Below are 23,822 nucleotides of genomic sequence, written 5' to 3'. Positions count from 1 at the left end.
GCTGAACTTCTCTGCTGAAAACGTCCCTTTAGGCAGAATTTCTGCCTGTCCTGCAAACCCTCCATAGTTATGAATGAGCTTCACAGCTTCCGTGTGGGATTTTTGCACTTTGCACCCTTTTCTTTACATGCCAGTGTAAGAAACAAAACTCTTAATTTGATTTATCTAATAGCTCTTTCTTCTGCCTTTTTTTTTTTTTTTTTGTAGATACTATGATCAGCTGTGTTCAATCGAACCAAAGTTTCCATTCTCTGAAAATCAGGTAAGAAGACTTATCAAACCGTTAAAGAATCATGGCACCTACAGTATATGGCTTCCAAGCCTGTACCTAATCCCCTGAATAGTACTGCTATGGGGCAAGGCATTTAATCTCTTTGAGCCTTGTTTTCCTAATGTCTGTTCCTTTTCTAGTCAGTGCTCACATATACTCTATACTGAAATGTTACCTCTAGTGGCCATAATTATCTTCATTTTACAGATCTGGAAACGTTTTGACTTTGACTAGTGGTTAGGAAGAGTTGTGCTGTGCTGATTACTCTTCAACCCTCCTTTTTCCAAGAAGTCTATTTGATACTGTGTTCTAAAGGCTTTAAAAACCATAATTTCTATGGAAAAACCTTAAGTAATGGATGGTTTTTGAAGTAGTACAGGTGTTTTGTTCACAACACCTAACAGAATAAGCCTCTTAAGAACTTACCACTTTACTCCTGCCTCTGCATCTCATATGTCATAGTGAACATCATATCTATCTAAAAATAAAATTGTTCTTTTTTTCCTACCATATTTCTTCAGAATCCTGTCTCTAAGGAGAAATTCAGCTTAACTCTTGACCATTGGAGTCTTCCTCAGGTGGAGACTGGAATAGATCTATAGGTTCCTGTATTTTGGTAGAAAAAGATGTAGCTTTTCCTTGAAAGTGATTACAAATAGGGCAGAATTTACATTTCTTTCTTGATGAAATCATATTTAAATAGTCACATTATAATTAAAAGAAAAACTTCCTTTTGGACTTGGTTACAAGTAAGGGAATAGTTTTAATGCAGTTCAAGCTGACTTAGGTTTTTCATATAACTGCATTCACCTGTAGCCAAGAACTGCACTTTGGTTGTTAGTGTTGAAAACGTTCCAATATGGTGACCTGGAAGACTGGAAAACATGAAATGAAAGTTCTGCAGTGCTGTAAACTGTTCCATCAGAGGGAAGCAGTCATCAGGGGAAGCAGCAATGAACAGCTGGGGGCCAGAACTTCTTCTAGCTGCAATGCTAGTGCAGGAAAATTCATCACCAAGCAGTACTGTGCCCTTTCTGAAGTTATTCTCCCTAACCATTTTAAAACAAGTAATTTTGATATCTTTTCTGGTTTGATGCCAGTTGTGTACAACTAGTTTGATCAACTGAATAAGGAATCAAATTGTGGCACTTCGAGCAGATTCTTTGAAGTGTTTGCATTGTGTATGAGATACATACTGGAACTGTAACATAAACCACACTGGTTTTACCTGAATTGTCTTTCCGAAGTGCATTTCCTGATAATGTTCAAAAAAATGAATGAATTTTGGTATTACAAACCAGTTCCAAGTAGGCTACCAGTTTGGAACAGCGGGAACTGCCTGGTTGGGTGGTTTCCTTTAGTTGTGACTATACCAGACCATCAGACTTATTGAGAGAGGAATATCTTGGTTTGGAAAGAAATTTATTTGTCACTCAGAATATGAGCAGAATGCAAAGATTATTTTGAGAATTTCTGTCTGTTCTGCTGGAAGTGTTTTGTGCAAACTTAACAGGAAGGAAAAAAAGTGGATTTTTTTTAATGCTTCTTAATGATTTTCTGAAACTTCCAGAATGTTTGTGATGCTGCAAGTGAATTGTTTAACACAATTAGATTATAAAACTATTAATATGTGAAATAGGGATATTTTCTGAAGATTTCATATTTAGTCTGAGAGATCAAGGTCTTTCTTTTTCACAACTTTCAGGTCTGTGTAACATTTACATGGAAAGATGCTTTTGATAAAGGATCACTTTTTGGAGGATCTGCCAAGTTGGGTATGTGAATGTACTGAAAGTGCAAGTGTTCAGGATATTATAGAATGTTTGTATATCACTGAGTTGCTAATAGTCTTTCTAGTATTCTCAACATAGCTTTCAAATGATGTCAACTATACTAGTAACAGATTAATCACTTCACCATTGGTAATGAATAAATACAAAGAATTTTTATAAAATTGAGATTCTATATTGGTTTTTCCAGAGGCACAAATAGATGTGCAGTCTGACAATAGTTGTGCTGTCTGCTCCTCAGACTTTTTCTGGGAACAGCCCTAACTGACATTAATCAAAATTGTTCAAGGTAACATTAAGTTTCAGTAGTAGGTTTTGGTAATCCAGCCCTTACTGCTCTATGTGAGTAAGACCCTCATGAGATATGCTTGGGAATGAGTGAGTCTGTTCCAGAAGAAGGGAAGTGATGGTAGCTGGCTTCAGTAACCTAGTCTGATAGCACATTTGTTCAAGAAAATGGAAGGATCTGTAAGTGCCCTGAAAGGATTTTTCTACCACTTCTTTATGAAATATTTTCATACAGATTTGAATGCTTGGAAAGAAAAAAGCATTTGTTTCCTGCAAACGTAAGGAATTTTGAGTCTGTGATTTGTTTTAGTCGTACAGGGACAATTCTGCACTTCAAAATTGGGATCATTAAATGGATTTGGAACAATTGTCGATGGAGAAACTGAGAGTAAATCCTTTTGAGTTAAGTGAGGAGCTGTTCAGTCACGTGTCATTGTTCCTCAATCCTATATCCAGATTGAAATTTAGTTTAAAGCTTCCATGCAGCTGAAATACAAGGCTGTGACTTGGGAGCTCTGGCTCTTGCTGTTATGGCAAACTGTTTTCTTCCCAACTCCCACTGAATCCCAAGTCTGTATCACAAGGGTAGCTCACAGATACTGTGGCTGCTTGAAAAGTGACCCAGTTCACAGCATGGCATGTAATCTGAACTATGTTGTCTTAAGTTAATAGGTAGAGCTATAAACAGATGGGTCTGAGGAAAATCTATATTGCTAAGCAGCTGTTCTTCCTGTTAATCACACTTTAGATGCTATCCAGAGTGTAAAGTAATTCTGCATAAAAAGTAATTTTGCACTTAAGAAACTTTAAAGCCATATTTTCTTTCCTTTCTCGTGTTTGTTTCAGTCTTTTGAATGATGTATTAAGTTGCAAGGTCATCCTAGAAAAAAATCTGGAAAATGAACTACAGAAGAGAGATGATCTAGATAAATTTCTACTATCTTGCAGAAATACAGTGACTGTAACTCACTTTTCACTCACAAACACAACAGGAAGAGTGGCATGCCAGATTTATGGCTACTTGTCTGAAAATTTGGTGCAGGTTGCTAACATAGAAACTTCAGAGGTCTGTTAGATAAATCTGTAGTTGTGTAAGGAGGCTGGATGTTAGTGAAATGAAACAAATGTGTCCTTTTAATACTTTTAACATTTTAAGGATAAGTTTAGAAGCTCTATGTGCATTTGAGAAATTGAATATTCACTAGCTGAGTTTTCTGTGTTCTTCAAGATGAGCATCTGAACACTTTTACCAGTAGTATCTACCCTGCAGTCTTTAGATTTCCCAGTGCTTGCATATGGCAAATAACCTTTGAAAGTGATTAATAGGTTCAAAATGGTTCCTGTTCCGGTATTACTGTTTCTAGAAGTGTGGGCTCCATCCTCTGGGATTGTGAAGTACTACAGGAGTCGAGTCTGGACAGGCTACATTGCTGTCCAGTGAGCACACGTTTTAATTAAGTAAATCCTTAGCTGTTTCAGTGAATGTATAACCAAGATATTTGTCAGCATTTTCAATCTGAAACAATAGCTTTGAGAGGTGGAAAATTTCCTGCATTGCAATAAATAGTAACACAGAGCATGCAAAAGTCTTTGGCCTCAATGAGAGAAGGGTAGTTAATCTTACATTCAGGATACAGTAAGAGCATGTAATTGGGCAGTTATTGTAAACTGGTTAATGCATGCAAGTTCGTATTTCAGATTATCTTTCAGTAGTGCTTGTGTTTCCGTACCTTCAGGAGCAAAAAGTTGCACCTGAATTAGAAAGACTTTCAAATTATTTTCTGTATTGTATGGGTTTTTATACTACTGCTTTTATGCTTTGTGCTGCTCTCTGTAGTTCCTCACATGAAACATTTTGTGGAAGTACTACATTAGACTATGTAAAGCTTTCCTAATGAGGATGACCTCAAACATGAGAAGTTCAGTATGATTGGGGGTTTTTTTTGTTTGCTTGTTTTTCTTTGTTTTGGCTTGAAACTATTGATATCTCAAGTAAAGCTATTAGAGCATCAGCCTCATCTGTAGGTGCTAGAGTACTGAGGTTTATGGCCTTAACAATGCGAGTAACTGTCCATCTTGATTGCAGCTCTGGCAAGTTTGGGGTATGAGAAGACCTGTGTTTTGTTCAACTGTGGAGCGTTGGCAAGCCAGATTGCAGCAGAACAGAATCTAGATAATGATGAAGGACTAAAAGCTGCAGCTAAGCATTATCAGGTACAGAGCTCCCTGCTTATGCTTAGGAATTCAGAATGGTTAATCTTACAACATCAAATACGTATCTCACTTTTAAAGCTGTATATACCCATACATAAATATATACACGTTTTCTCCCCCTTAATTGCAGAGGTGGTTGGCTAAGTACTTACTTGCCAGCTTGGAAGAATTTAATCCCCTAGAGTTCTCCATGCCCCTTCCACCAAGCATGTTGGTAACTAATAAACTTCAGCTTAAGATTTAGTAATTTTAGCTAGTATAAATTTATACAGTAATAATATCTTTCTTTATGGTATGCATTAAAATGTCCATGTTCTTATGTTGTTAGGTGTAACCAATACACCTTCCCTTATTGTCCATCTTGATAAATGTATCAGTGTAAGTGCTTCCAAGAACAAGCAATTGTTTTTTAGTGAGAGACCATACACCAAAAAAGCTCTTTTTTTTCTTTTTTTTCTTTTTTTTTTAATTGTTTTATGCATTGTATTTGTAAGAGAGAAAGTCTTTTTTGGAAACATGAATGCTAATGTGTAATTTTGTTTTACTTAGTTTGCAAGTGGTGCTTTCCAACACATTAAAGACACGGTTTTGTCAGCACTGAATCGAGAACCTACAGTGGACATCTCTCCAGACACAGTTGGAACTCTCAGTCTTATAATGTTGGCTCAAGCCCAAGAAGTCTTTTTTTTGAAAGCTACAAGAGGTATATTTTAATCTTCAGCGTGTATGTTCATGTGCTCATTACAACTTCCACAAAAACTTACAAGTGTGTGAAGTCATTAAGAGCTTGTAAAGGGCCTTTCAGAAGTTATTTTTACCTTGACCAAATTTCCTCCCCCCACCCTCTTGCAGGTCATTAAACACAAACTACAGGTGCCACTTTTGTCTAAGGTTCACCTGGCAGTGCAGTTTTCCTGTCTGCCTTTCCTCCTTATGTCCAAAACCATTAGTCTTCCTATTTAGAAAGGATTTGGTTGGTTTATATTTTTCCCTTTTCCCCCTTGAGAACGAGACATTCTCCAAAAGAACTGAGGGTACCAGAAACACTTTGTAGGAGTTTTGCAGCTACTCCCCTGCCTGGGAAGGGATTTCTTGACAATTTAGAAAGAAATGACTGTACTAGGAAAGAAAGGAAACTTCCTAAGAGTTTAGGGGAAACAAAACCTGTTTGCTCCTAATTTTAACAGAGGAACTCTGACCAACTCTAGCTTTGAGAATGCCCAGTTTATCTTGGAAAATGAAATTCTGCAGGTAGAACAAAAAATTATGTCCCCAACTGTTAAAGGCTGGTTGTGAAATGATGATTCAGAGGCTGCTTATTTTAATACAGCTGTTAAAGAGCACAGGCTCGAAAGAACTTTTCTGTGGAACAGTACAATCTTTGGTACAAGATCTCTTTCTCTTCCTGTTCTGCTTTTCTGTCTGTGTTTACAAGAGGTTGTGCATCTAGAAATTACAGATATCTGAAAGTATAACTAGGGACATAGAGGTCACACATGATAGACCATCAGCTGGTCTCTCCCCATGTTGTTTGGAATATAGTGGAGAAAGACAGGGGGTTATCTTAACTGGGATGTTTCTTCTCTTCACAGGGAAGATCCTTGAAAATTCTTGTAGTCTTACTGCCTTCAGCAGAATCTCAAGGAGAAACTCTTGTCCTCCAGCCAACTGATAAATTAAGTTTATATTCTTTATCATTCTGGTAGTAGTATTTTAGTTTCTGGCTATTTGGACATTGCTCTGAAATAAATCTGTGTAACAAATGCCTGGAACTTCTCTTCAGAGCAGAAGCAGGTGCTTAACCTCATTGTGCATGAGAAATAGATCTGTCACCTTGATTTCTTCTTACCCAGACGTGAAAAAGACAAAGCAAAGCTGATTCAAAACCGTGTGTACCCAGTGAAATGAAGACTTTTTTTGTGTCTGCTCGCAAGACAAGAAGTTTGCCAGTGTTAGAAGGGCAGTAAGGTTAATAATCATCTCACTACGGAGGCTGTAGATGCTGCCACATGTAGAGGTTCTTTCCCTTGGCAGGAGGGATGTTTTGTGAAGAATCGTATTTGACAGCGTGATTAATTTCAGCCGCCTATTTTTCAAGTGGAAATGCTTCTAAGTTTGGTCTCAGACCTCAAATTTAGCTTCTGGCTGTATTGACTGTTTACCTTAGTTGCAATTTTTTGGTTTCTCTTGCGTGAGACAGTCCATTTAGCAGCTTACTAGCTGATAGTGGTGTTTCTGATAGAACTGAAGTTTATTCACAAGTTGAATGAAAGTGTTTAGCAAAACCCAAATTAGCCAGTGAAATCTAACTCCACTGCATGACTACACATCGCTTCTTTCATTTCTGAGCCTTTCTTAATGCTGTCTTTAAGCATCTTTAAGTCTGCATGTGATGGCTATTCCATCTCAAGGCTTGTGCTGTAGCTGCGATGTTTTAAAGTTATTGGAGTAGAATTAAAGTGTCTGATTGCAAAAGATCTATTTGGAGCTGTCTGCATGGACAAATGAGTCTCCTCTAATATTTAGTTTGTTAAGCGAAACATAGTTAATACGCTAATACCTCCTTTTCCTTAAAGCTCAGGCTCTATGAGGGAGGATGCAGCTGCCACACACTAGGTGGGGCTAGAAGGACACTTTTTATTTTGTTTGACTTTATTAAATTATCTAGTGCACTGGACAGAAACAGTTTAGCAAAGAAGTGATTTGCTAGATCTCAGACTCCTTCCTCTGTCATCTAAATCCTGTTCCACAGTGAAAAGATCTTTCTGGCATTTGCCTCATAGAAGGTAAATATGTTCGATCATAGCTCATGCTTGAAGTGCTATAGGTAGACGTGTGAATATGCAGGAATGACCACTTGGGAATTTGTTTGGTTTAATTTTGGCAATTAAGCATACTCTGCAGATTTCCTAATCTCCCCATATGCCCCCTGTGCCCCCATGCTTACGAGTCTGGCAGTACATGAAAGTCACCTGAACTGGAGGATGCTTCTTTGTAAGGGCTGCTATTTCGAGTGGATGGCTGACATTTGTATTGATAGCCTGCCTTCTCTTGGAAGGCTGAATTGCTGGTGCAGGCCAGAGGTGATTATGAAAGGAGATAAAGATAGAGCCAGCATGTTCCTGCTGTAATGGTTTTGGCTTCAGGAACAGGGTGAGGACGTGAGGCAGGGAATACCGCTGCCTTTAGGCACATGCAGCTCTGATGAAGTAGTGGATACCACTTGGAGGAGCTGTGGTTATTTATGTCAGCAGTTGCCTGGAGATTTCTTGTACAACTGACTGAACCTTCAGTGTCGTGATGGAAGTAGCAAATCTGGAAACTGCTGCTGGATGTCAAGGGAGAAGAACGAATCCCACCTTTTTGAGTTACCACGTCACGCTGTACTTTCAGAATGCGGTTGTTGCTGTTTGAAGTAATTTACCTGCTCGCTTGTAAAACCTGATGATAATCATTCTTTATTTTTTCTCCCCCTCCCCCAGATAAAATGAAAGACGGTATCATAGCTAAACTAGCTAATCAAGCTGCAGATTACTATGGAGATGCTTACAAACAATGTCAATATAAAGATACTTTGCCCAAGGTTAGTAACTCTGATGGAAATAATCTGGGATGTGCTGTTATTGTGAATAACTGTTTACAGTGTGCTTGATGAAATACACTTAAAGTGTACCCTCAAGAAAAGCTGACGTATTGCTACATTTAAGGGAACTGAACCTGTAATTTGAACTAGAGTGAAGAATCTAGGAAGCGAAAGATAGTGTGGGGTTTTGGTTTAAGTAAAATCTTATTACATGAAGTGTGTTTATTTGCAACACATTTCATTTAAAGTGAACCTGAAATGTTTATGATGGCATTTAGGGATGCCTTCTTAGCACTTAATGCCTTACTAAACCAGTTTTTCAAACTAACTTCCTAATGGGGCTTAACTGGCTTCTAGTCTCAATGTGTTTATGTGACGTTTAGCTCTCGTGTTGACAGCATTAATACAGTGGTACTGTTCACTTACCTGTTTGTGAAAAGCATGACTGAAAGTCAGCGTATGTTCTCTGTTCTTCTGCCTACCTTCTCTTTCTCTACCCCAAAACAATCTTGATACTTGTAAAGTTAACTTCCTAATGGGGCTTAACTGGCTTCTAGTCTCAATGTGTTTATGTGACGTTTAGCTCTCGTGTTGACAGCATTAATACAGTGGTACTGTTCACTTACCTGTTTGTGAAAAGCATGACTGAAAGTCAGCGTATGTTCTCTGTTCTTCTGCCTACCTTCTCTTTCTCTACCCCAAAACAATCTTGATACTTGTAAAGTATGTCAGTTTGGTCCTGAGTGTTCATTTGAGTGCTGTTGGGTTTGGAAGATGCAGTTTTGCTCTTCCAATATGTACTATATAACAAGTACTTCAAAAATGAGCAGGTTTTCAGTGTATCAAAGATACCGATTATGTTCAAATCATAAAATAACATTAAATCTGTTCTGCAGTGTTATAAATGTAGAAGATTTACTTTTGATATTCTTGGACTCTCAAAATCTGTATCTAGTTAAGGTTGTTTTCCATAGTGCTTTCTTGAGAAGCATCCCTTGCTCTTGATTTGCAGCTGGTTTCAAAACTCTTAAGATAATTATTGCAGAGGTCTTTCTTGTTACAAAGAAGATATGAAATATACTAGATTTAGTAAAAATACACCAGAAAACATTGAAAATATTATTACCATTGATAAATGGAAGTAGTTGATGTGCAATCTTAGTCAAACGATTGCTGAAGTATTTGTTAAAGGCATTTTTATTCCCTCAGGGGGAAAAAACCCAGTCAGGTGATGTTTCTGCCACTCCTCCAGGTTTCTAACACAGTATAGTCTTGGGAATGCTGGGAACTGTATGAGTAAGGGCTACTGTGCTGAAGTAAAAGTATGCATTTTTATTCTTAAGTAATACATTCCAAAAATGCCTTTGTAGGCCAGTCAGTGGCTTTTCGTATGTATTGGAGGGGGGGTGCTGGTGTTTTTTAAAGTTAAGTTGATATCTTGCTTGGCTGCAGCTTGCTAGATGATTTTATGTATGCACATATTTCCTCTCATGCATTCTGTGCCATTTTACGGATTGGGCCAATTTCTCACTTGGGTCTTATGATTGATTTCTGAGAGGCAATGAGATATAATAAAGCCATTGCTTTGTCTTTGGTTGTGGACCATTCTAAGCCATAGATCTGCTCCCTGTTCCAGGTGCAAAGTAATCTGTCAACTGATTCTGTGAAAGGACACAGTAAGGCTTGCTGGCTCCATGAGTTAACGCCAGCTCTGAGAACAGCTGCATGTTCAGGAGTGTGAAATAGAGGTTGATTTGATGTGCCAGATTCCAGTTGCAAGGCCTCCCACACCTTCACGTTTACCCTCTTTAATTTGTTTTTATTTCTGGGGCTGCAGCAAGTTTGCACATCTGTGAAGAAGCAGGTCTTTTTATACTGAGGTGTTTAAAGCATCACTGTGGTTTTCCAGTGCACCTGGATTTAAGAAATAAAACAGGAAGGCCAAATCCTTGATCAAAGACCATGCCCTTATTGTGGGCTGCAGCATAATGTTTTCTTCATGTCTTGATTGTTACTCCTGCAGAGATAAGTCCACTTACATAAATGTGAAAATGACTTCTAAGTTGCTTTCCATGTCAGAAGTTACTTGTTCTCTTTATTTCTTCTTTGCTTTTGTAATTGTAGAGTTACTTTCTTGATATACCTGCTGCTGTTATAAGTGAATTTGCTATGTTAAATTAAAAAAACCCAACCACCAAACCAAACAAAATCCCCCCAAAGGCCTGTATTCTCCCCCCACCTTCTCAGAACATTTTGTCTTGGCTTTATCTTGGGGGCATTTGGGTGTGTTCTTTCAACTATCCTTTCTAATACTTGCATGCATTTCTAATCTTTGAAGTAAATGTGGCGACTTCATGGCTTGAATTTAGATCACAGTTTGTCTGAAATAATGGACACACAGAATTTTGCAGCAACAGATCAAAAAAAGGAAAAAAAAAAAAGAATGGATTCAATCCATGCCAAGTCACATGGCCTCTGACAGTTACCTCTAATATTTTAACCTATCTAAACCATTAATTGGGTGATTCTAATTTCCTTTTCTTCTTCCTTTTTCTTCCTGCATCCCATGTTGTCTGTGGTGGTTAATGTGGTTGGACTTTCCCCTGGTCAGTATTTTTATTTCCAGGAGGTGTTTCCTGTTCTGGCTGCAAAGCACTGCATTATGCAGGCCAATGCAGAGTATCATCAGTCTATCCTGGCAAAACAGCAGAAGAAATTCGGTGAAGAAATTGGGAGGTTACAGGTGGGTGATGGTTTTTCTGCTCTGAAAAATAGGGGAGGACTTTAAATCCTGAAAAGCTAGCTCAGAGTTCTGAAATTCAAATAACCAAGCATGAAACCTGCTCAGAAAGTGCAAAGCGTGTTTTTCACGTGAATTACATCATCCAAAACTAAAAAGAGGAGAGGTGTTTCTGCAGCTCTTGTAAAGATGGATTTTAATGATTTTGGGGCAGTTTGACACTGCTTGACACGTTAAGTCTGTATCTTTACATTTGCAAAGGCTTCTTACCTCAATATAGCTAGTTAACAGATTTTAAAATACGCTTTCTTAAGTCCCCATAACACTAAGATTCTGCTCGGTTAAACCTAACTCCTTTCCTGCAATCCTGATTTAAATCTGTGACAGCTTTGAAAAACATACATACAGTTGTATTTTTAGACTTTATAGATTTCTGCCTCTGTATCTGGTTTCTAGAGGAACTTGGCTACGGATGTTGGAATGAGTAGGGTCTTCTCATGTTTTAAGTACAATAGGGGGAAAAATGGCTAAAAATAACAACTTTGTTCAAATGCCTTGGGGGAGTGGAAATAAAATAAAGCTGAAGTGCTGCTTCATCTGACTTTGTAGGATCTGTGAGCAGTATCTGTTTGCTGATAAGCAGAGAGCGGGGAGACTCGCAGAAGACTGTCCTGTTGACATTTTGAAAGTTACCACTGTGCATTTATTGACTTGGTGCACAGTGAGGCCTTAAACATGGGTTTTTTTGTATGCTTACATGACAATGAGGTGCCTATATGAGCTTCTAATAGCAGTTACATTATGACTACTGGGTGACAGATGAAGGTGTATCTCCTCTTTGTTCTTGAGTTAACTCTGCTTTGCAGGTCTCCTTGGACTTCACTGTAATAGAATATTAATATTTAATCTGTTTTTTAGTGTTCACCCATGACAGGTCTGGCTGTATCAAATTTACTATTATTGTTAAGTTCTATAGTAAATTCACTTGTGTCCATGATTTTTCTTCGTGTTGTGTTTTAGGAAGTATCCCTGCATGCTGAGTAGTTAGTTTTGGCATTTGTTTGTTGCTTTTCCTTTGGGGAGTTGTAGTAAAACTGTTGTGAGATATTAACTAGGTTACTGTTTGTTTGGGGTTTTTTTCCTGTTTGTTTATTCTCCCCAGTGAACTGTTTTAATGAGTAAAATCTCCTTTTTTCTTTTTGATACGTAAAAGGGGAGAATATTTTCTAAGAAAATAATATTACTGATCCGATGCATTAGCGGTAGTTTCTCGGCTATCTGGGAAGCTTATCTGTTTTCCTAAGCATAGGTGAAAGGAGAAAGAAAAGTTATTTTAACTGTATTTCACAATTTCTTTTAGCATGCAGCAGACTTAGTGAAAACAGTGGCATCTCGGTATGATGAGTATATAAATGTGAAAGATCTGGTTGACAAAATCAACCGCGCGCTTACAGCTGCCAAGAAAGACAATGACTTCATTTACCATGACCGGGTTCCTGACCTGAAGGATTTGGAGTCCATTGGAAAAGCCAGTCTTGTAAAGTCTACTCCAGTTGCTGTTCCGCTCAGTCAGAAATTCACTGGTGAGTGAAGTGTGTAGAGTGCACAGGGTCACTGTCACCTGGGTGCCGCCACCAGCGTTCATTTGTACCACGAAAAGGTCAACCTCTACTTTGGAATAATACTGAGTGTACAGTAATGGGGTTGAAAGTGCTTTATTTGAAAGTGTCTTCTCCAGTTTGTTGTTTTACTACCTGATGATGGAAGTACTGGAAGAATAAACCACAGCTTGAAAAATCATCACCTGCAATATGTTCTTCTCTTATTTTTCTCAATATTTTCTCAGCAACTATATTTTGTATGTTAAACCAGCCTTTTTAATCTCAGAAAGAACACTAGGACAAGGGAAAGGTGTCAAATTGTACCATCTTAACAAACCTAGCTGCTGGCTTTCCATAAGGCTGAAAAAGTGTTAGTTTGTTGGCTGTACAGGGGAGTTCTGAAAAGTGATCCTCCCTTCCTTTTCTAATTTTTGTTCTTTGAAGAAGCGAACTTAAAAATGAAGCCTAAAGAAAAATCTGATTTGTAATCCTGCAGTTGTTTTAAATATAATGACTTTAAGTTATTTCTAACTTAACTTTAGTCTTAAAAACTGAAATCTAACCTAAATGCCTGTAGAAATAAAATAGGGTTTTTTAATACATCCTGGGGAGTGGGGGAGAGCATCTTAAGCTGTTCAGATCAGTCTCTGTAACACAGCCTGAATGACAGAGCTGTGGAGATGTTTGTGTCCCTTTACCTTCACGGTTCAACTTGAGTAATACATACTACTTTAATTGCAGACCTGTTTGAGAAGATGGTTCCGTTGCAAGTTCAGCAGTCTGTGAGTGTTTATAACCAGAGAAAGGCAGATCTAGTGAACAGGTTAATAGCCCAGATGAGAGAAGCCACAAATCTGGCAAATGGGTAAGTATGGCTTCTTGTGAAGTTTCTCCGGAGGAGCTGTGGAACAGCCTACAAACACCAGTTGCCTTGCAGCCTGCAGACGTCCAGGTTACAGCAGCAGTTTTGTATAACTGCATGGTAGGCCAGCAGACTTAAGCCATAGAGGTGTATTTAGAACTGCCTTTCTGCAGATGTTAAGACTGAAAGCTTATCAAGAACAAATAGTTTCTCATTTTCTTCAATCTTCCCTTACTTTTAAGAGTTTGAGACTTGCTCAGAAAAAGTCCCAGTACCATTAATTTTGAAGGAATTTCACATTCCAGCTTGATTGTACTGGTGACTAAATAAATTATATTCCCTCCCCGCCCCCCCCCAAAAAAAAAGAGAGTAAATTGTTCTCTAAATAATAATAGAAAAATCGTATCAAGCTGCAAGATAAGAATGTAACTCAAGGCATTTGGTTATCTACCAGATAGTTACTGCTAAGAACATTTGCCATATTTTCTAAGTACTAAAAAGCTAGGACTTGTTTAGCTTTTTAAGAGCTTTGAAACATGTTTTTGGTGAGGTATATACTAGGAATAATCAGAGTTTTCAGTTTGAAATTTCTGTCCAGGAGTACATTATGCTGTTTCCATTCTAGTTGACTGCATGGTTGTTTGGACAGCAGTGTTGTTTACAGGATAAAACTACAGCCAAGCTGCTATTTAACACGTTGACTTTTTCAGTGTGTTGGCTTCCCTCAATCTTCCTGCTGCTATTGAAGATGTGTCTGGGGATACTGTTCCTCAGTCTATTTTGACCAAGTCTAAGTCTGTGATTGAACAGGGAGGAATTCAGACTGTTGATCAGCTGATCAAAGATCTGCCTGAACTACTACAAAGGAACAAAGAAATTTTAGATGAAGTAAGTAAGCTCAGCAACTGCTAACACTAAAATGTTGCTAAAAAACCACCACCGCTGAACTTCCTCCTCCTTAAATGACAATAGGAAAAGTTCACAATTATCCAAAATGCTTGTAACTTTAATAGCACTTCAAAAACATGCCATTTAAGTTTTTAGTCCTTACAAAAACTGTGCTGTCACATGTGCCTGTTCCTTCACAAGTATTTTGGTTTTTGGAGGGTTGGGGTGGGGAGGGGAGCGGTGTAGAGAGATGTGGGTGATTTGTGCCTTTCAAGCCTGGTTTTTGTTTACCAAATTAAATTTATGAAGGACATATAAACATTCTTCATATATTCAACACTGGCTGTTTCATGTTTAGAACGGTGTAAGTGCATGTAATATTTTGCTCTTGTAGTCACTAAGATTATTAGATGAAGAAGAAGCAACAGACAATGACCTGCGAACAAAATTCAAAGAGCGCTGGCAGAGAACTCCATCCAATGAGCTCTATAAGCCTCTACGGGCAGGTAAAGGTCATGCTTTGGATTCTGGGGATGCTCTGAAAATGGCCATTCTCATTGTGTAAATTAAAGTAGTTTGGTAAATATTCATAAAGATGCAAATGTCGGTTTAGGAGAGGTTGTGCCAAAACATCCTTATTGCAGTCTGCAGCATTATTTGAAGTGGAGAGATGATGTGCAGGCAGAGTATCTCCTGCTGCTTGTGCACCCGTGCAGTGTGTGTGCATGCTGAAGTTTCAGAAAGCGTGTATAAGGAAAACATCTGCCCTCCCAGGAATCTGGTTGAATTACCTCTTAAATACTTCAGTGTACTTAAAGCCATCACTAGAGCACGGTTTTGGTGTGCTTAGTGTGTGTTGTTTTGAAGCTAACAAGGGACTGATGCTGCCACCGTAGTTTTTGCAGAGTTACAGGGGTTTACATCTGGGGAGTAGCTCAAACCAGCGTTAGTTCATTTGCTTCCGTATGCCTCTCTGGAGAATGAATATAGGTGCCTAGTTCATGCACCGTTTAACAGATAACTTAAAGCTTAAGGTTATTTATAAGTCTCAACTTTATGATGTGCAGGCTTATAAAAATGTATGAAGACTTGCTGAAAAGCATGAAAACTGCTCTGGTGCAAGTCTTGGATGAAACAAGTTTTGAAATTACGTAAGCACTGTTGTGTTGTGTCTTTTTCCCCTCCTGCCACCAGAGGGAGCGAACTACCACGGTATTTTGAACAAAGCTGTGCAAGCAGATGGCCAAGTTAGGGAGCGCTATCAGTCTCACCGGGACACCATCGCGCTTCTCTGTAAGCCCGAGTCAGAGCTCAATGCAGCCATTCCTTCTGCCAACCCAGCAAAAACATTACAAGGAAGTGAGGTAAAGCATAGGAATTTGTCCTTATGAATGGAAGTGCTATATATCTAAGTAAACTTACACGAATTGGTGTAGAAGCTGACCCTTAGCTGCTCTTGTTTCTGTCACAATTGATACAGGAGGTAACTAACATTTGGAAAAGAAAGTGTCTTTCTCTTTAAAATTTGCTCAAGTGTGTTTTGTAACAGTGTGGGCAAGTTCAGTCACCGTGGACAGCAGGACTGTAGATCTGTTGTAAAAGGAGCAATTCTTGCTGAGTATTTTAAAGTAGGGTGGTGAGGTGTGGTGCTCAAGTCTTGGGGCAGTCAGGCAGTGTAAAAGACATGGCCCAGTATTTTAGATTACTAGGCAATTATACCAGTTTGCTTTCTAAGAAAGTCGTGTCTACAGCAGTATGATTATTTTCCTCTAGGAGTGATTTGAAGTCAGTGGTTTTGCCATTGTTAGAATATCCTATTGAAGGTATCTGGTCAGCTTTAAGAAAATAGATTTAAAAATCTTCACAGTCATTCAGTGTTATCAGTGGAAGCAGATCTTTAGAAGAGAATATAGCTTGAGAAATGCTTGAAGATCTTTGTTCCGTTGCATTTTGTCCTGGTTTGTTATCTTAAACACCTTTATAAACAAATACTCATGCAGTAGTGTTGTCAGTGTCAGTGAGGAGTGCAGTACAAGTAGTGGAGTACACTTCAGCAGTGATTTCTCATAATGCTTAACTTCTGACAATTTTCATGGCCTAGGTTGTTACTGTCTTAAGAACTTTGCTCACCAATCTGGATGAAGTTAAGAAGGAGAGAGAACAACTAGAAAATGACCTGAAATCTGTAAACTTTGACATGACAAGCAAATTCCTGACTGCACTTGCACAGGATGGTGCTATAAACGAGGAGGCAATTTCTGTGACTGAATTGGACAGAATTTATGGAAGTTACACACAGAAAATGCAAGAGTCCTTAAAAAAGCAGGAAGAACTTCTCAAAAATATTCAGGTACAACATGCTGTGTGTCTTCCTTCCTCTTGAACTAAGGAGCAATGATTGCCTCTCCGGTACTTTAGAAATCGCGCTTTGCTTTCTACTCTGTTTTGCTGTCATAGACCAGTTGATACTCCCTTGCTTGTCAGATCACTGAAAAATACAGGGGTGGTTTTGTGTTCACTGGGAATAAATACAAGTTTTCAGGAGACTCATCCAGAGCTCCAGTGTCAATTCTCTTGGACATTTTCTTCCCAATTCTGCAGATTTCTTTGCCGTTGGAAGAAGCTTACCTGGCGTGTTAAGAATTTTTGGGGTTTGTTTGGATTCTTTTCCCCTTATCCCATCTTAATACTTCTTTCTGGGATAACAGGAGGCCTGTACTTACTGTCTACTAGAAGACACTTCGGGTCTCAGAAGTACATTTTGGTTTGTTCCTAATTGATATTTACAACGTGCTTGACTTCTAGCATGTGCAGAGCTTATCAAAGTAAAAATTAATGAGGACTTCCCAAAGTTTATTTGTAAATTCAGCCTTAATTTGTCAGTAACACTGGAAACAAGTATCTGAAACATCTGGCAAAAGAGGAAGTCTTGGTGCTTGGGCAAGTGGCAAAAAAATAATGGGCCTATTTGTGCGCAGGATTACATCTGACTGCAACTTGGACTGCAAGCACAAAAGGGAAAAAACCTGTTTCCGAGTGACCGTGTGGCCCATGTTTACCAAGTATTTTGTATTTAGATATCTTTTAACCTGATAAACTCTTAAAATCTTGATGGATGTTACTTTGATGTCTGAATGTCCTAGAGTTCAAGTTTGGCTGCTTCTGGCAACTGAAATAGTCTTTTTAAGATTGCTTCTTTGTTTCTTTTCCCCAAAGAAATGAGGTGTAGGTGGGTGATCCTTCTGGATGTTTTCCACTTCCCTGTCCTTTCAGTAACTTGCCAATGTCAATCAAACTTGAGGTGGCACTTCTAAAAACCCTAACTTTCAGTATGATCTGGTGAATATCAATGGAGGGTAGACAGGAGAAAGCCTCATTAGTATAGCCTCTGAGAGAGAGTCTGCTTGAGAATGAGCTTGAGAATTAGCTGAAAGTGGCCCACGGGAGACTGATAATTAGCTGATACTTAATGCCAGTGTATAGTTCTGAAATAGTCCCTGCATGTGGCAGATGGCAAATGTCAGGAAGCACAGTGTGTGGAAGGTGAGGAAAGGCAGGTATTGGGAAAAGGGGATAGAAGCAATGAGTGAGAGGGTAAAAAACCAAAATGTGCGGAATCTAACACAAAACCAGCCTGCATTATTTTCACTGCTTGTTTTTTCCCTTCTTTTAAGAATGCACATCAGGATTTTTCAAAGATGAAACAATCAAACAATGAATCCAATTTAAGAGAGGAAGTTTTGAAGAACTTGGCTGTAGCAAATGACAACTTTGTGGAGCTTGTTGGCAATTTAAAAGAAGGCACAAAGGTACAGTGATGCTTAAGGGTGATTTACTTACCCAGTGAAACACGGATAAACTTTGCAGGCGTGCTAGAATGAGGTACACTTTTGAGGATTTTGCTGCTGAAGTGAGGGCAGTGACTTGCTTGAATTTTGATTGTTTTGACGGCTGCGAAATGCTGCTTTGTTCCCATCTGAAAAGTCAGCTTTTCTAAGTACTAATTTATATTTAACATAGAAAGAGTTGTTAATTACAGCTGAGTAAATGATGCTGAAGTTACCCAGATGAGCCATGTTGTCTAAGGAATTCTTTCATCTGTTCTCCCATGGTATTTAATCACCTTATCAAACTTTTGGTTTTTGTACAGCTATGCATATGTGAGGAAAGATGAGGAGAGCTTTATTTAGCTTGCTTTTATTGATCTGAGCATCTGGAAGGTGTTTTACTACTTCTGTATTTAAGTACTCTTTGCTGGTTTATTGATAGCCCACTACAAGGAAAAAAATGAAAGTGAAATGTCTGTACAAATGAAATGCAGGGAAATGACTGAAGGCAGTAAAACTAAAAGAAAAACATTACCCTTTAAAAATAAATTGTTAATCACTAGAAGTGATTAGTTTTGTTCTGGTTTTAATGCATTTTCTAGTTGTCTTAAACTCTTCTTATATTTATACACACACACATCCCCCCCATGTATAAACCCCCCACAGAATGATCTGTTATTACAGCAATGGACACCAGCTGACTCATACTTGGTTTTGAAAAGCAGAATGAAATGCACTAGCAAACTTCACTGGAGTGGCAGGTTTTGGGCACTCTAGTAATACAAAGCCCGTAGCTGGATCGATATGTAGAAACATGCAAGTGTATTGATTGAACATGTTCTTGTTGGTTTTTTTCTCTTAAATAGTTTTACATCTGCTGAAGTTCCAAAACAAGTGCAGTGACATTGTCTTTGCTCGCAAGACTGAAAGAGACGAACTGCTCAAGTAAGATTTCAGTGTTTTGTTTAAGCACTGTAGGCACATTAAGTATGTATCGGAAGTTAGTCTTCGGGGACATGTTTATTGTGGTACTTGATGAAATAAGAAAGGGAGAATAGACGTGTAAGACTATCACCTTCTTTGCCTTAATGCTAGCCCTACTTTCCCCTCATCTGAAAAGCTAGGAAAGTGATAGGAATGAATGGAAGAATCTGCTTTGAAATCTGTTGTGCTGTTCCTATGTACAGATCCGCATGAATCTGTTTCCTCTGACCATGATTTCACTCGTTCTTTTTGGCATGCATTTGTTAATAATTTTATTTTACTCTTTCCTTTGAGGAACTTCTGGTTTCTGCACCTTGCTTTTGGTTTGAGAAACTAGATAAATGCTGCAGCATGTGATTGCCTGCCATGTGCCCAGTGTGGTGGGGAGGAAGAATGTTGGTGTTCCACCTCTGCTCTGTAGTCTGCTCTCATCTCATACTGTATCACTGGTTACATATGCATACACTGCTGGCATATTTTGTTCTTCATGTGAAGGAAAGTGTTTCTTGCTGTTGTCTTACACATGTGATCAGGCTAGGATAATATGCTTCAGCTGTCATTTTTAGGTTTCTCCTCTTAAGAGGAAGGCATAACTGAAAAGCTACCTGTTAATCAGTATTCTTCAGCAGAGCATGTAGCCTTTTCTAAACAGGGGTGGTTGTTACTGAAATTTCAGCTGGTGAAACTGCAGTTGTGCGCATGGACCATGTTGTCAATGGGATGCTCAGCCCTCAGACTGACTTCATTTTTTGTAGAACTCTTCAGTTGGGCATGGTGCTGGTAACTGTATACAATCCCTTCCACTTCACGTGCTAACAGTTCACTACATGAAACCCTGTCAAGGTTGAGGGCAATGATCAGATTTGAGATATTTGTAGTATACATCTACAAACATTTATTTCTCAGTGCACTAACCCACAGTCGGAGTAAATGTGTGGTTTTGTCCCTTCCCCACATCCCCCAACTATGATAAAAATACTGACTGTGGGCTACATCTTCACTTAGCGAAAATGAAGTTGTTTAGATGGTTTCTTACTTAGAGCTAGAGAGATTTTGTTTCCCCACTTAATGGGTGCCTATTGGATGATCAGTTTTAATAGTGTATTAAGCTGCTCATTTCATGCATTTAGTCACTTCGTGGTTAAAATATATTTTGCTCTGGCTGGTCCTGCTGGTCTGTAAGCGACTGGTCTTTGCAGTGTGATTTGAAGGAGAAACTCGTTCCTTCTGTTCCGTATGTAATGCTCTGGGATGCTCTGGTGTTCTTAGTTTGCACACTATACCATAGTTGCTAACTCAGCTGTGCCTTTGCCGGTTTCCCCTGTCTTCAGGTTCGGGTGTCAAGTTCTAGCTGGTACATACTGTTCCCCTATCACTTTTACACAAAATTGCCTGAAACTTTAAGTGGTTCCTAATGTCCCTCTGGAGAATCTGCCCAGCCTCAAATACTGACTTTTTGCACTGAGGAATGCACTACGTTGAATATGTAGCTGAGAACTGCTGCCTTAGAGTTTCCATGACAAGCTGCCTGTAGAATGATGCTGTAGAATGGCAGCTTGTGGTGCCACGTGACACCAAAGCCTCCTTCTATGTTACCAGAGTATCTTACCGAGACTAATTCCAGCACTAGAGGTAACAGAATAGAGAACTTGAAAGCTTATTTGCAGGACCATTCACATTTTTGCCAGGGTCTTTTTTGGTAGTTGTGCTTACACAGATGTAAATGACATTGCAGACCATCTAGGAGACTTTTTAATGGATTCTGTTAGATGTATGGTGTTTGCATGGCACATGGACAGTCTACAAGCAATGTGCCATTGCTTTGCTTCTGTATTTGAGCATCTTTTCACATGTTGAAATCACTGAAATTCACTTGTATTCTCTTCTGTAGCCTTGAGGTTTCCTTAGGTTCTCAGGAAAGCTTCCAAGTTGCTAAATGTTCTGACTATTCTGTAATTTCTGATCTCAAAGCTTTTGGCTAATTCAGTGATCTATATCTAGTATTGAGTTGGAACATAAAGGCATTATTAGAAAATAGATGTAACAGTTAATCAGAGGATTGGCTAGAGGTTTGTTTCCATTGAAGAGATTTGGACTCCAAATTCAGTTTGAGCTAGCTCAGTGATCATGCTTTAAATATTGGATTTACCCTGTTGCCTCTTTATAGCTTAGCTTGCTGGAGTGTATAACAACCAATTCTTAAACTAAGCTGTATGTTTGCTTGTTTGTTTTTAATAGAGATTTGCAGCAAAGCATTGCTAGGGAACCCAGTGCTCCCTCTATCCCTCTGCCGACCTATCAGACCACATCAGCTGGCGGAAGCAAGCCCGCAGCATCGTCAACTCCTACTCCAGCACCTAGAACCATGGTGGTAAATACATACTACAGAATTAGTGGGTTGAAAATGCTATGGAACTCCAGACTGATCTGTAACTTGTGTATATCACTGCTTAGTATTTAATGTAGTTGGGAATGTGTGGAAGGGAAATAGAAGGCAAAGTCCAAAGGTGCAGGGAGATGCATTATGTACTATTGATGTTCATAATTTACAGATCTGAAATGGAAAGCTTATTGCTTTTTAGATGCTTCACATTATATTTAGTTTATACCGATAATAGAATGTCTGCTTAAAATGAAAATAGAAATAAAAACAACTGATCATATACCCACAGCTTTTGATTCCAAGACTTCCAGAAAGAAGCATCAGCTTAATCCTTTTTCTCTTATTAGGGGACTAAACCACAGCCACCAGCACGGCCACCACCACCAGTAATTTCTGCAGCAAGCAGTTCCTCTTCTACAGCAGCACCCTCTGCTGCTGCTCCTGCTGCTGCTCCTGCTCCAGGAGCCAGTGCACCTGCAGCAAGCACTGCACCATCACAGGCACAGGGACCTCCTTACCCAACTTATCCAGCTTACCCAGGGTAAGCTATGGGTGTACTTATGTAGCTCTCTGTTATCTAAAAACACTTGTTTGTTGCATGTGATGTTTTAAAATCCTTTACTGTTACAACTGAAGATGCATTTAGTGTTTGTGGCAAGATGATCTTGGTTTTAGTCATGTTGTTCTTGCTGGAATCATTTGTTGGTACCATTTGTAGGAAGGGCTCATTTTAAGTTTTTTGTCATTTGCCTTTTTTGAAGGAGAAGGGAGATAGGACTGCAGCTCCTTAACTGTGGTTTGGGGGCTGTTGTCAGCCCCTGCATAATCAGCTGGTGTTTTTTATCTCAGAAGTGTTGGCATATCTCATTTTTCAAAGCTTGGTATCTTCTGAAATATGATGAAAAATACAGAAAATATTCCAGCTTAGTGTGCTGTCTTCTGATGCTTTTTTCCATCTTTCTCAAGTCAGGATGAGGACTTAAAGGCAGATGCTCTCCTTCAGTAGCAGGCTCAGCAAATGTTAAAATATATACGGTGATATTAAACATGAGATAATTAATCTAGATCAGTTCTAAATCCAGCAAGTTGCTTTTACTCCACCTCCTGCCTGCATTTCTGCTTCATGCATTGTAGTTTTTTTCATGTTTGATCCTTGAAAGTTACCACACTTTCTGGTGCACAAAGAGGGAAGATTAAAGGAAAGCATTTCCAGTGATTGCATGTGTTTTTGTATGTATTAATGAGTTGTCTTTTGCAAATTAAGATTATTCGTGTTCTGTAACTGAAGTATGCTTCCCACCCCCCACAGGTATTGCCAGATGCCAATGCCAATGGGCTATAATCCATACATGTATGGTCAGTATAATCTGCCGTATGCTCCCTCACCTGTCTATCAAAACCCTGGACAAGCACCATATCCGACACCTCAACAACCTGGGTACCTTTTTCCTCAACAGCCTTATTACCCTCAGCAATAATGTATCTGCAAAGAAGATCTGCTTGTTAAAATTTGGGAGAAATTGGCAATAAGCATACTAAAACTTTTAGCTTCGGTTACTGTACCATACTGAACTGTATGCAGTGTATAATTCCTGTTCATTGTTAACTGCTCAGAAATGTCTTGATCAGTTCTTGATTACACTAAACACTCTGAGAGATCTGCTGCAGCGGTTTAGACTGTAGACTAATATCAGAATTAGAGCCTAATTCAGTGGTCTGAAACTGTACACTACATGTTGCTAGACCAAAATATTTCTCTGCAAAAAACCTGTAAGTAACAAATGGGTTCAGATGAGAAAAATTAAGCAGTGCGTGCACTGGGTGTGATATATTCTAGGGAACCATTTAGCATTTCCTTCTGTACCCTATTGGCTTGTATTTTTTGGGGGGTTTAGTTAAAAATGCTTATTTTGTCTAATAATCAAGGCCTTGTAAATTGTCAGTAAACAAAATAAATTACTGAAGAATGGTTTAAACACTTGGCATTCTCATAACTGTAAGAATGTGGTTGGTGTGTCTGTAGATTCTGTCATTTGCCCCTTGACTTGCACAACACAAAAAATCTTCCCGAGTGGTTAGCCTTATGAGTGAACTTCCACCTTTTCACTGATTCCGTGGTTTTGTGACAGAATCTATAATTAACCATTTAAATGGTGTTAGATGAAGTCTTGCAGGTAGAATTTTCCTATAACTTTGAAGTGTATTGGACTAAAATATGTTCATTACTGTTTTAAAGGAACGGTTACTCCCACCTCCAGATACTACTTCAAAGAGGGGAGATCAGGGTCCCTCTGACAGGACCCAGTGGCTGGTTGGTCTAACCCACATTTTCCAAAGAAACATTGATGAGAAATGTGTTATGGCTCAGAACAGGGCAACTGTTGATTGTTG

General features: G+C 38.9%; 1 protein-coding gene across 1 annotated transcript; it reads left to right on the top strand.

Annotated features, from left to right (window-relative positions):
* Positions 1-207: 207 nt before the first annotated feature.
* PDCD6IP (programmed cell death 6 interacting protein) lies at positions 208-23,409 on the top strand (the record flags this gene model as incomplete). Its single annotated transcript, XM_010018286.1, is given in 17 exon segments — positions 208-262; positions 1,977-2,046; positions 4,436-4,563; positions 5,113-5,266; positions 8,046-8,146; positions 10,773-10,889; positions 12,247-12,469; positions 13,229-13,352; positions 14,060-14,237; positions 14,632-14,743; positions 15,432-15,601; positions 16,339-16,587; positions 17,912-18,046; positions 18,915-19,009; positions 21,287-21,419; positions 21,779-21,972; positions 22,741-23,409. Coding segments are annotated over 17 exon segments (2,407 nt in total), but the record flags the coding sequence as incomplete, so codon positions are not given.
* Between the last annotated feature and the right edge of the window lie 413 nt (positions 23,410-23,822).

This window comes from Nestor notabilis, unplaced genomic scaffold (genome assembly GCF_000696875.1).
Source record: "Nestor notabilis isolate BGI_N333 unplaced genomic scaffold, ASM69687v1 scaffold22007, whole genome shotgun sequence".
NCBI lineage: Eukaryota > Metazoa > Chordata > Aves > Psittaciformes > Psittacidae > Nestor > Nestor notabilis.
Note: the sequence above shows the minus strand (reverse complement) of the source record. Positions and strands in the feature narration are given on the sequence as shown.